The sequence below is a fragment of the Microtus pennsylvanicus genome, chromosome 4 (genome assembly GCF_037038515.1).
Source record: "Microtus pennsylvanicus isolate mMicPen1 chromosome 4, mMicPen1.hap1, whole genome shotgun sequence".
Taxonomy (NCBI): Eukaryota; Metazoa; Chordata; class Mammalia; order Rodentia; family Cricetidae; genus Microtus; species Microtus pennsylvanicus.
Genome location: NC_134582.1, coordinates 74,608,554 through 74,622,079, shown reverse-complemented (window position 1 = coordinate 74,622,079; position 13,526 = coordinate 74,608,554). Strand labels below are relative to the sequence as shown.

At 41.4% G+C, this 13,526-nt stretch overlaps 1 protein-coding gene across 6 annotated transcripts in view; it reads right to left on the bottom strand.

The window, feature by feature from the left end:
* The window catches only part of Agtpbp1 (ATP/GTP binding carboxypeptidase 1), a 133,899-nt gene that overhangs the window by 75,873 nt on the left and 44,500 nt on the right, over positions 1 to 13,526 (bottom strand). For all 6 annotated transcript variants that reach the window (XM_075969413.1, XM_075969417.1, XM_075969415.1 and 3 more), the window contains 3 exons: positions 8,067 to 8,104; positions 4,594 to 4,802; positions 2,968 to 3,145 (listed from right to left, as the gene is read on the bottom strand). In XM_075969413.1, the coding sequence (XP_075825528.1) occupies positions 2,968 to 3,145; positions 4,594 to 4,802; positions 8,067 to 8,104 (425 nt within the window). The remainder of the gene's footprint in view (positions 1 to 2,967; positions 3,146 to 4,593; positions 4,803 to 8,066; positions 8,105 to 13,526) is intronic.

The window sequence follows — 13,526 nt, the reverse complement described above, 5'->3', positions numbered from 1 at the left end:
CCTGGGTGGCAGGAATGTCTTCTGTTCTAATGAGAGGACCCTTGGTAGAACCCTAGGTAGCTTCAGGATGGAGGCTGGGAACGTCACACCTGTTTCTCAGCCTCTACGGAGGAAGGAGGACCTACAAACGAATTAGTCATCCACATCCAATGGTTTGATTGAGCATGCCTATTTCATGAGACCTCCATAAACTTTCTGAAGAACATGGCTCCGCGAGCTCCTGGGCTGTGGACACAGAAGACACTAGGAGGAGGATGTGTCTGCAAGAGCATGGCTCCTGTGCTGCGCTTCCTGCTGATGTACCTGAGTTATGTCCTTTATAACAAATAACGTACAGAGTGTTCCTGACTGATGTGAGCTATACTGCCAGTGGTGTGGTAATGCCCTAACATCTTTACAGTCAGTCACTCCAAAACAGAGGAAGCCTGGACATGTAGCAGCAGTCTGAAGTGGAGAGTGTCTTGTGAGATGGAGCTCTAGTTCTGTGGTGTCCATACTAAGTCAAGTAGTATGCCATCTCAGTGTCCAGAGTATCAAATTTGTTGATTATTATAGACAAGAAACAGTCCAGACCTGTCCCAGAGGAGGTCACATTTTAGCTAGGGATGCTAAAAAAAAGTAATTCTGACACACTAGAAAGTAATGGAAAACAAAATGAGAATATCCTCCTTGGCCCAAGACTCTCCATCAGACTCTTCCCATCCCACTTTGAAGGCTTGTGAGTTAACAAATAAATGCATTTCTAGTTTAGTGATTCGTCACGTCTGAGACACACCAGAAAGGAGCCCACAGGAGGGTATCACCTTTCTCATGTTTTCCATGCCTGGTGAACTCACTACATTGCAGGTAAACTTCTGCTATCCCATAATCTGGACTCTGACTAAACATCAGGACATATTCTATTTCCTCCCTATTGTTACTTTCTGCTGCATCATAGAAGAGTTTCCCAGCCTCCTACCAGCGAGGACCACCATCTAACTCCTACCGCTCACACCTCCACAATCCCTGTATTTAGACAGAGGAAAGATAGAGTCCAAAACTCTTTGATTGTCCCTCCAAATTAAATGATAGTGACATTACTGGAGTCAGAGACGCCACGCGTCAGAGTGGGAGGACTGTGCTCATCCTGGGCCTGTCTCTACCACTGCAGCATAACTTTTATAAAGACTCCTCTGCCTGCCTTTCAGAATTGCTACAAATGTCCTCACTTTCAAAGTCTGTGGGAAATTTCAAAAGAACAGAAAGAAGAAATTAGAAAACTATTTCACTCAACTGTCTTACTCAGAACTCTCTAGACTCAATCTTGTTGACTTTTAAACTGTGTGGTTTAAATTTTTATCAAACACACACACACATGCATACGCATACACACACACACACACACGCGCACACACACACACACACCTATAGAGGTCAGGGAGTAATTTACCAGAGTCCACCATCTCCTTTTACCATGTGGGTCCTGAGGATTGAACTCAATTCACCAGGCTTGGCATAACATGCCCTTACCTATAAGCTAGCTCACCAGCCTGATTTTTGAAAGGTATTTTTCTAAATGAGGTATTTTGGTATTTTATATCAATTAAATCTCTGTTTAGATAATTAGATCTTATTATTGAATAATAATAAACCTTATAAAAATAACTTTTTCAAAGACATAGTAAGAAAAAATTCTATGAATATCCATGTAAGCATTGCAGCTGGGATGGGAAGGGAACCTGGCAGTAGGGAGCCAAGGAAGACCACACAGTCACCTAAGTGTAGCAGCTTACAGCCCTGCTCCAGGGAAGAGTTTCTAACAGCTCCGCTCCACTAGGGGAAAGCTTCCCCAGCAAAAGGGTTGAAGGTTCTTTACAGCTGGGCTTCACTCTGGCAGAAACATCACACTGCACAACAAACGTCACTAAAGAGATTTATTGAGAAGGAGGAATCCAGCAGGGTGACTGCCTCGAGTGAGAAACAGCAGCAAACTGAACAAGGTACAGACCTTATCATATAGGGCTTCTGGGGCGGGGTGGATTTTTGTGGTATGATTCTGGGGCAAACTCAGGGATTGGTGGCATTTCCAACTCAGGGACTTCAGGAATTGGTGGGATTCTGCAACCTGACAAGGGGACAAGTTCAAGGTTTGGTGATATTTCAAGTCCTGGTCCTGGGGTCAACTCAGGGTCAGAGTATTTTTCCTTTGGCCTTGGGTCTAGTCAGAGGCAGGGCAGTTTTCCCCTTGGTCCTTTTTACCATGCAATTCTTTTTTTTTTAACAGAGGAGAAAGGTTTATTTGGATTACATGAAATACCATCATCAAAGGAAGCTAAAGGAGGAACTCGACTACTACTTCTTTTCCATTTCAGTAGATACCACCAAAAACCACCACCAGTAAAAACCACATTGGAGTTAAAATTCTCCCATATTACATACCTACAGTGTTACACTAAAAGTGAAAAACAGCCTCAAGTCATTTCACTTTTTGTCCAAGTAAGTTATTTGTTCAATTTTTGCTAATTGTGATAATTAGGTTTTTAGCGTATGGGAGTAGCAATCAGGCCAGCGATGTTACTCAGTGGGGCTGCCAGTAGCCTGATGTCATGGTTGATCCCTAGGGCCCGTGTGGGCAAAGAACCAGCTTCTGGACGCTGTCCTCTGACCTTCACATGTTCACTTAGCACAAGCGTGAATGCAGGTGGCACACAACACACATGCTCATCATCACCCTCATCATCATCATCATCATAAGTTACACAGGTAATCCTAAACATAATGAAGGACCTAAGCATCTGAGTCACCATCTTACACTCTGAAAATTTACACTGATTTATTGACTGATTTCCTGTTTTCACAACTCTCTCTGACATACATGCAACACAGTACTTCTCTTAATAGACTACAAGTTCTTACTCGTAAAGAAGTGCAGATTCATCCTGCTCACATTCACACCCATGCAAGAGCCCACAGCAACCAAGGCCCTACCTTCAGTGGGTAAGCTGTAGAGCTGAGCCACAGGTCCAGTCACAGGGATGACCGGCAACTCGAAGTGGAAAGAGCTTTTAATGGTTGGTAGTGGCAAGCGGTTTTTGGGGAAACACTTCCTCATTATCAGACTAGAAGTGTTGACAAGAGGATCAAGGGTCCTGACAGCCAAGCATTCCTGTTCAAACAAGAATATGTGAGTTAGTGAACAGCTCAACACCACTATACTCAAAATGTAACACAATAATGATATCCTAGCATAGACATCACACAAAGTAATACCGTAACACAATGTAGTTATAGAATGACGTTACTCTTCAGACATAGCTGTACTCTGGAGTCACGTGACTGACTCAGTAGGATATTTCCTTAAATGTTCACTAGGCAAAAATCAGTACTTATCTTTGGCAATGAAAGTCATCAAGTAGAGTCACTCAGATACTTGGCCTAGCATGAAAAGAATACAGAGGCACTGGGAACTGGTAAGAATTAAAGAATCGTGTGTACTGACTGCGCCTCTCAGAGCCGTAGGCAGCAGTGGGAGCAGACCCCACTTCCACTGCTAGGAGCCTGGCTGGTTGGCCAATTGTCAAGTACAGGTGATCTGATACTATTGCCAGTGACAACTGGCCTTTCAGTGGTACTTTGACATACTGCACAATCTTCAGCACATGACTGACTTAATTAAACAGTCAAATTAAGGCGCGAAAGTGTTAAAACCACCCAATTCATCAACAAACATCAAATAATTACTGTATGCACCCAGGTGATAAAAACAGGCATCCAGGATTGTTCTAGAAAAATGAAAACACTCAGAATAAACAAGCCAAGTGTTTAGAAACCTTAAGCACCATCATGCAGAAAGGTTGTTTATTGTGGGGAAAACCAAGAGAGTGCAACTTAAACAGATATCCTGTCATTTCAAAGGGCAGAATATGGCTGCCCTGCAACTGCCCTCCACCCTCTGATGGCATCTCCTACAGGGTCACTGGCCTGCTCTCGGGGCTGTGTGCCCTCCACCCTCTGATGGCGTCTCCTACAGGGTCACTGGCCTGCTCTCGGGGCTGTGTGCCCTCCACCCTCTGATGGCGTCTCCTACAGGGTCACCGACGTGCTGTCAGGGCTGTGTGCCCTCCACCCTCTGATGGCGTCTCCTACAGGGTCACCGACGTGCTGTCAGGGCTGTGTGCAGCTAAGATGCTAGCAGGGCTGGCATGCTACTTGTAGCTCTCATCTCTCTCTGTACCCTGTATTGAAAACTGGCCATGGTCAGGGCCCACGCTAACAGCAGAACTGCCCTGAAGCTAGAGCATCCTCGGATACCTTGTGAGAGTGCACAAAGCTAAGCCCATCTAGTCACCCCTGCAGCACAGCTCTATGGAGCTTTCCCACTGTGTGCACGGTTTATACAGCTGCGGTGTGAGACCCATGCTCTAGGCATGAGCTCTTGCCACGCTCTCCAATCATCTCTGAGGTCACATGTGAAAACCAGTTGGGATTATTGGTTTTACAAAATTTTAAAATATATGTACACTTCCCTGAATACTTACATAACAGTTCATTTTTCTAAGAGCCAAAACAATTATCATTAGTGCATAAGCAGAATTGCAAATAAAAGTGACTTACTTGTGAAGTGTTGTACAGAATTTTCATCCCATTTGCATCAATAAATGCTTTCCTTCCCAATTTGATGTTTGTGACACTTTTCAAGCTCTGTAAAATTCCCTTCCGAATAAGCATGTTTCTATGCCGGTTATCATGGCGATGCCAATCTACATAAATTGTTAAAAGCACTTGAACATATCCTCTGTCTACGGCTCTCCTGGCATTTGTTTCTTTAACAAGAGAAAATTGGGAAAGGTTATTTTATATGACAGGAGAAAACTTTAAAATGAATCGAACAAAAAGTAAAATATCAGTATTGTGATAAATTCCTAGCCTTTGAAAAAGAACAACAACATATTTAAATTTTTTCTAACAAAATAATTACAGCAAGTTCCAGAAATCATTCCAATTTCTACACACATCCTTGCCTAATTATGTTATCACAGCCCACAGCTGAGCCTCCTTCCTCGCCAGGCTTGGGGGCACACCTGCAGAGCTCACGAGGCAAAGGCAAGATCACAAGTGTGAGACTGTCTCAAACAAAAAAGAAAACTGAAAAATGAGTGCATTTACTAAGACAAGGTCTATAATTTTTTAAATGTTATACTGATTTTAAAACTCCATATATTTTGAAACTTATATGGGCCTTTTTCATAAGACAAAAGCATAACGCTTTTATTCACTGGCTGAGCGTGACTGTGCTTAAAGCAACTGCCACTCTTGCTTATTTTTACTACAGACTCTGTGTTCCAGTTAAACTAACCCTACTGGATTATAGCTCATTGCTTAGAAAATTTATCTTCCCAGTGAAATTAGCTGTTCTAGATATTTCACAATTGTATAGATATCCACTCCTTAAAACACAAAAATTAAAATACAACTTGTTTTATATAAGAGGTAATAGTGTGTGATTAGAAAATAGTTCTTTCTAGGTACTAAAATCTTAACATAAAAAAACTAAGTTTTCTGAAGTAAGTCAATCTCAATGGACTACAACTGTAAGAAACCCTAAATTTGAACTGACCTTCTTACACTTAAGATTACTACCCAGAAGAACACACCTACTAAAGCAGCAGCCATGGAACACCTCCACGGCACCACACAGCGCTACCAGAGCTGCTGTGGCAGGTCTATGAGAACTGCAGGAGCAGAGGAGTGGAGCCGACCCACCTAGGGCTGCTGAGTTACAAACTCTATAATCTCTTCTTAACCTCAGATTTACCCACTAAGCAGCCTTGGCTTATGTTATGGACCCCAAGATGCTGCTGCCTTTAACTGCCTAACAGGATCATCAGTTCCAGCACATGGCTTGTGTAACTCGTACACTGGTAACGATGCTCTGAATGCTCCTAAGGAGGAGGTGGTTTCCGAGGAGAGCATTGTCAAAGCTTACTGTAAATTAGATGTGTAGTGCACATCTGACATCAGCACCGGGGTGGTGGAAACAGGAGGACTGTCAGCTTGGGCTATTACAAGACCTTGTCTCAGACAAGAGAGAAAAATAAAACCAAACAAAAAAGACCCTCTACTGTATCTACAATAGCTAATTTCCTATGAGGCTGTTATTTATATTATCAGTTCAATTTCTTGATTTGATCGACAAAACTTTCTTGTATTTTAGACTAGGGATCTAACTTAGTTGATAGAGTGCTTGCCTATCAGGCACAAAGTCCTGGGGTTCAGCCCCCCACACCACATAAACTGGGCAAGCTGGTGCACATCTGTAATTTTGGCACTCAGGAAATGCAGGCAGGAAGATCAGGAGTTCAAAGTCATCCTTTTCTACACAGCGAGAATTTTTTCTGAGAGTTTTAAGTGAGTGCACACTTTTGCTCACACCACTTGAAATTCACACGCCTTCAGTAGCCGCGAAGAAGACTTAGTTAACAACTTTTTGGCCACTGCAATATTTTCAATTTTGTTTCTGCTAGAATCCGCAACAGCCTAAATGATACTTAGGGGGGAATGTTTATATTTTAAAATGAAATGCCAAATAAAGGATTCATTATCATTCAAACATGGGTACTGTACTGGCCCTTAAAAAATGATGAGAGCTATCTACAATCTTCACTGAGCACAATTAAAACAAATCAATAAAAGAGTTTTACTCAAACTCAGGGTACAAAAGTCCCTAGGAGTCTGTCTGTCTTTTCCTCTCAAAGCACAAAACCCTCAAGTTTTCCATTAAGCTGCACCATGTGATGTGTGTCCCAGTGAGGCCCTGCTCACACTACTGTCACACTCACTCCTCCTATACACACTTCCCTTACCACATTACTTCAGAGAGCAAATCTATCCTCTGAGCTAAGTGTCCACAATAAGCAAGTTTTAATATAAGAGGATACTCCAAAATGCGCGGTCCATTTCAAACTATGCAGCCTGCTACATGCTATTTTGCATTATTAGGGTCCTGTGTTGTGTACCCCGTGTGTGCAGTGCAATTGGAAGAGATATTAAATACAAGCTACTCATCAGATGCTTGGCTTCATCAAGTGGTCTAAGTTTCTCACATCACAGACAGGAGGAGTTACCCCACTGAGACCCGTCCATTCCATCCCAAGGGTGAAAGTGTCAATGAGAATTCTGGTAAACAACAAAAAATGTATTTTTAAACTTAATTTAGCTCTTTTTTTAATAAAAACACAGAATCTTACTATGTAGCCATGACTGACCTGAAGCTCACTATGCTGACATCAATGACTCTGCCTCTGACTCCCGCCACTGTGCCAGCAAGATCACACTTTAATCATGTTACTCTTAAAAATATATAGCCTTAGAAACTTAGCAAATAAGGTGGCCCCACCCCGGAAAATAATTTCTGAACAACTGCCTGTTATGTACTGGGAGAGGGGGCATATAAAAATTTATCAACAGAAATTTGAAGAGTAAAAGTCAAGATTAAATGTTAATTAAGCAACTGGTCATATGGGCTAATACTTCAATGTTTCAAAGACATACTGAGCCTGTTGGTGAGAAAAACCTCAATACATGTAGCACGTGTTCCCCAACAGCATCAGAAGACACATCTCCCATGTTTCAGCTCTGAAGACAGAGTGAGTTCTGTGCAAACAAATTTATCACTGCTATAAATTTATATCATGTCACTTTTTAAATGGTATTAATGTGAACTTACAAAAATTAGTAAAAACAAAATTCCTAATAAAAATTACCATGTTAATTTATGTGATATGAAAATATGCATTATAATGACATGCTTATTGAGCTAGTTTATTCCATCCATCTGGATAATTTATTCAAGCACATTTTTATATTTCTTACTTACTGACATAAGCATAAAGCCTTGCCACTAAAATAAAATAAGTAAATGTCATATAAACATCATTATCTGAGAAATAAACCTCATACAATATCTGTAACTTTGACTACAAGAAACTAGTTTAACTATATACACTAAATCTAATTTCCAACTTCTTGAACATAGATTATAGTTAGAGTAGTTTAATTGCTATTATTTCTAGTATTTAGAAACTTACTTGATTTTAGCAATGCAGCAAGAGTGTCTAAAGCAACCCTGTCAACACAACAAGAAAACACAAACAACAACAAAACTAGTGAAATGAATCTACAATAAAGGCATGCAATCTTGTCAAATATCATTTTGTCCATTATCCGTTCCAAATCATTTACTCTTGCAACAGCACTGATTATCTAGTATTTTCCTTGTGTACATCTACCTCCCCCTCAGTTTAAAATTATTTAATTAAATAAAATTAAAATAGTCAAAGTACTTGTAAAATTTTAATAAAATTAGCATTGTCTTTATGTCAGAAATTAGATAAATGAAATCAATTACAGTATCTGCATTTGACTTTTGAGAGTACACAAACAGCAAAAGAGATGTCACAGGGGCCCCGGTTACAAAAGAATTAATAAGAACAAGTTATAATGTTCTAGTTCAGACCTACAGGGTGCTTGCTACAGGTGTCTCTAACTTTCCTAAGTAAAGGCTGTTCAGTGCCATGGGCTAGCATCCTTAGACATGAGGGATAACTGTAAACTGTGCGACTTAGAAGCAAAGCTAATTATTACCCCTTCACAGGACACAGAAAGAGTCCTAAAAGTTGAAGGCACATACATTTTCTTGAATATACTCAGTTACACACAATTATATCAGCTGTCAATAATCAGCCACAAAGACACCATTATCTATCACTGTAGAAAGTCTGTAAATCAAATGGTTTATAAAATGTGGGTTACTAGGGGAAAATGTTTCAACTTCAGAAATACAACCCTACATAGTATAATATCTCCTCGTAAGATGTTAGCAACTACAATTTTCACTAAAATATGTATACTATCAAGATTAAGCATTTCACTCACTATTAAGCATTTGTTGAATGCCTACTACACACTCCTTCATTTATAGAAGTTAAAACAAGAGATAATTTTATAGTCTACATTACATAATAGATTGCACACATCTATGAAAAACTTCAGAAATTAAGACTCTGGTGATGAAGCAGTGGGCACACAAGTTGTGGTAGAGACGAAGCTGTGACCCTATGAAGAGATGCATGGACGGTAAGTGACCAGAAGGTCTGCAATGCATGAATACTGACTCACAGTTAAACCTAAAAACAATCACTCAACTACACCAGAAACAGACGTTTCATGAATGTGGAAGCTACAGAATCTAAACTACAGCATGCCAAAACACACATAAAAAACCCCATAAAGAAACTAAACTAATAAAAGTCACTTGTTGATAAAGGCAATTACAAAATCGGAAAAGTGTACCTTTAAAGAAATCAGCAAGGGTTAGTGTTGAGCAAGGGTTACTGTGGCCACTGCAATGCGCCCAAGAGCAAGCAGGGACATACTGGGTGGCCAGGCAGCAGAAGCAGTCACCTAGAAAGAACTTCCTGTTTGGGCAAAGGCCTCTGTGTTTATCAGTCAGGAACGGAACACTTCTCATGAAGAGGTGCTGCTGCTGCTGTTGCTGCTGGCCACCTGCAGTTAATCCCAAGGGCTAGGCTCTCCTTTGAGACACCGAGGTTGCCAGGACCATTCAGTGGGATCTGCATGTTACTCATCTACAGTCTTGCTGTGGTGGACAAGTCTAAAACATGTCTATTTGGAAGACAGAATAGACACATCTGGGAAATAAAGGAGACTGTTTGCTGTTCTGCAGGCAATGCTGAGAAGTAAGTCATGCATTACTGATGTGCCAAGAGCCTGCCTGATAGAAAGGTTCCTTGTCTGATGTGTAGGGGCTGGATATCCATGATTCTTACAGGAGATTATGCAGGAGTTCACCAACCAGCACCTTCTTACCCTCAAAAACAGGGAACACACTGCAGTCCTCTTTAGAATGGAGAAATAAAGGAGATTCTGTAAGAATACCCCAGGGCTTAAAAGCACAATGGTCTGCAAGCCTGGCAGCCTTCTGGAATGTTGAAAATTCCCAACCTATGGAGTTATCACATTATAAAGATTGCGTGTAACAACAGCAACATGGACTAAACTGTTCTTACAATTCATATCCTCTTATAACCTTAAAAGTAACAAAAACAACCTGTGGGTTTGTAGACATAGAGCAGACACACAAAACTACCTACCGAGCCTAGAAGGAAGAACACCTGCACACACCAACTATTCTCTAGCTGCTCACTCCCTGAGGAGGGACAGTATGCTACGTCAGATGGATGTGTCATATTGCAGGGTGAAATCAAAGAGAACTAGGGACTCTTGTTTCTCTGTGGCATCTTAACTTTCATTATGTTATTATGCATCCCTCTACACTGTGGTACAACCACTGAAGGGTACAGATCTGTGGGAGAGCACCTGACCATCATGGACAAGGCCCTAGGTTCAATCCCTGTTAGCAAGGGGGAGATTAGTACATAAACAGACAAAATATATATTCCTCTGAGCATTTAACAATAAAAAGCTAAAAGATCCATTGAATTCTTTGCATCTTTACATCAAGGAGGGGGATGCCACTGTGTATTTCTTGCCATGTCAATATAACATTCTCTCTATCAAACTTTTTACTGCAGATACTATCATGACCACCTGAAAGAGCAACCTCAGATACAAGTACACAGAAAGAAATCAGTATATAAAAGACATTTCAAGGGACAAGGTACAATGAAGACAGCTGATAATATGGTGACGAAAGACCAGAACTTTCATGAGCTATTAACAAATGAAATGAACTTCTTCACTGTTACAAGCTGAACTATATTCCACATCTCTAACCTCAGGATCTAACCTCACCAGTAAACAGGGTCAGTAAAGATGAAATCCATTAATAGGAGGTCACGCTGCAGGTAGGCGGGCTCTTACTATCGTTCGCAGGACACCCTTAAAGAAGACGTTAAGAAAAACACATGGAGAATCCATCTACTGAGGATGAAAGCAGAAGGCTCGAAGCTGAGACTGCCAAGGATGGCTCAAGAATCGCCAGCAAACCAGCACAACTGGTGAGAAGGCAGGAGTAAGGCTCTCTCCACAGTTTCAGAAGAGGACAGCCTGCTGAGGATCTGAGACTGGGCATCCAGGCTCTTCAGCTGTGAGACAATAAACACCTGTCATTTCCAGCCACCAAATCAGCCTGGGAAGCTGATGCAATAAAATGAACGCTACTACTTACTCATCTTTAGCTAACTCTTTACAAGTGAGGGGGGGGGGGCAGAAGAGGGAAGCAGGTGTCCTGGAACTGGAGCCACAGGCAGTTGTGGCCCACTGAACAAGGGTGATGGGAACCAGACCTGAGCCTCTTGCAAAGTAGCAAGCACATGTTGACCACTGAGCAGTCTCTCAATCGAGTCAATGGCTAACTTGATTCCAAACTGTAAAATCCTCGAGAAAGGCTTCCTCCCAGCTGGCAGCTGTTTTCTTCAGGGAGAGAAGCTGAAGTGTGCGCACAGCCCCAGCACCAGTGGCTCTGAGCTTCACCTCCACAGTTGCATCAGATAAAGAAATTAGCAGCTTGCAATCATCTTGAAACTTTTATCAAAACATTATCCAAAAGGTATAAACTTGGTGTCACTGCCAGTGCCCCTCAGTCTGCCCCAGCCATGCAACTGTCAACCACATTCAGAGGGACTAGTTTGCTCCTATGCTTGTTCCTTCCCAGTCTGGCTGGAGTTGCTGCGCTCCCATTAGTTCAGGTAGACTGTTTCAGCGGGTGGACACATCATGGCTTTGACCTTTTTGCTCATATTCTCATTCCTCCCACTCTTCAACTGGACTTTGGGAACTCAGCTCAGTACTCCAATGTGGGTCTCTGCCTCTGTTTCCATCAGTTGCTGGATGAAGGTTCTATGGTGATATTTAAGCTATTCATCAGTCTGACTACAGGACAAGGTCAGTTCGGGCACCCTCTCCTCTACTGCTTAGGGTCTTAGCTGAGATCATTCTTTTAGATTCCTGGGAATTTTTCTAGAGCCAAGTTTCTTGCTAATCCTATAATGGCTCCCTCAATCAATAAACCTCTTTCCTTGCTCTCATCTCTGTCCTTACTCCTTCTGAACTATCCCATTCCCTCAAGTTCTCCTCACCCGTCCCCTTCTCCCCTCCTCTTCCCCTTCCACTCTCCCTTCTCCCCCAACCCCCATGTCAGGTGATCTTGTCTGTTTCGACTTTCCAGGTGGATCTACATATGTTTTTCTTAGGTTCACCAGGATTTATCCCTACTGCATGTACTGGCTTTTTGGGAACCTGTTCTCTCTGGATGATACCTTGCTCAGCCTATAATATAGTAGGGAGGGCCTAGGTCTTGCCTCAAAGCAATGTGCTAGACTTTCTTAACAAACCATAGGAAGCCTTACCTTCTCTGAGGAGTGGGGCGGGGGAGTGGAGGGAACAGGTGGAGGGGAGGGAGAGGGAACTGGGATTGGTATGAAAAATGAGAAAAGGTAATTAAAAAAAAATAGACAAAAAAGTTTCTGGGAACAATGTCTATGACTTGTTTATTTCTCATCTAAATAAATCCATGTAAAAGTGTGACTCTACGGGCTGGAGAGATGGCTCAGCCCTTAAGAGCATTGCCTGCTATTCCAGAGGTCCTGAGTTCAATTCCCAGCAACCACATGATGGCTCACAACCATCTGTAATGAGGTCTGGTGCCCTCTTCTGGCCTGTAGGCATATATACAGAATATTGTATACATAATAAATAAATAAATATTTTTTAAAAAATTGTGACTCTACAACATCCAAGAACATGGAAATTATTTTCTAGTAAGGCATTATTATCCTCTTGATATCACTGTAGCAGTGATGCTATTTTTCCATCCTTATTTAACAGAGGTGTTTGCTCAAGTAGTCTTCTAATTTACTGGGAGAAATAACCATACCATGTGGCCTACTCAACAGTCCCCAATAAAACATGCAAACAGCACTGTGACAGGAGCATAAACGACAGGACAATGATGACACACTGAAACTCATGGGGAGGATACATTATGAGCCTTGCTGTGTGAGTTTTAAAAACCCTCAATACAACTAAACATAACCCCAAAACAGAGTGCTTCATCTCTGAGGTTAGAGGACCTATAAACTAATGGAAACACATGTGCACAATATAGCATCTAACATATACTCATATACCCATACATGTCCCAATAGAAGAAAAGATAAAAATAACAACATGATTTGAAAAAAATTATAATTTCAAGACATATCAGGTAGCCTTGAGAAGGAGGATAGCAGTCTTTAGAAGATTAGCCAGTTGGTGAGGACTACAGTAGGCACTCAACAAAGGCCTCAGTGAATGATACTCTGTAAATGGCCTATCTTCTCACAGGATCTAGAACCATTCAAAGTCGACATGACTAAAATACTAGTCTTAGTAAACTGAAAGTTTCTAATTTAAAGATTAAGCTTTTAATTAAGAACATCTTCATCATTATAAAAAGTCACTACTTAAGAACTAGAGACTCTTAACTACAACTAACTTCAACTGCCCAGGCAACGGCAATGACTAAG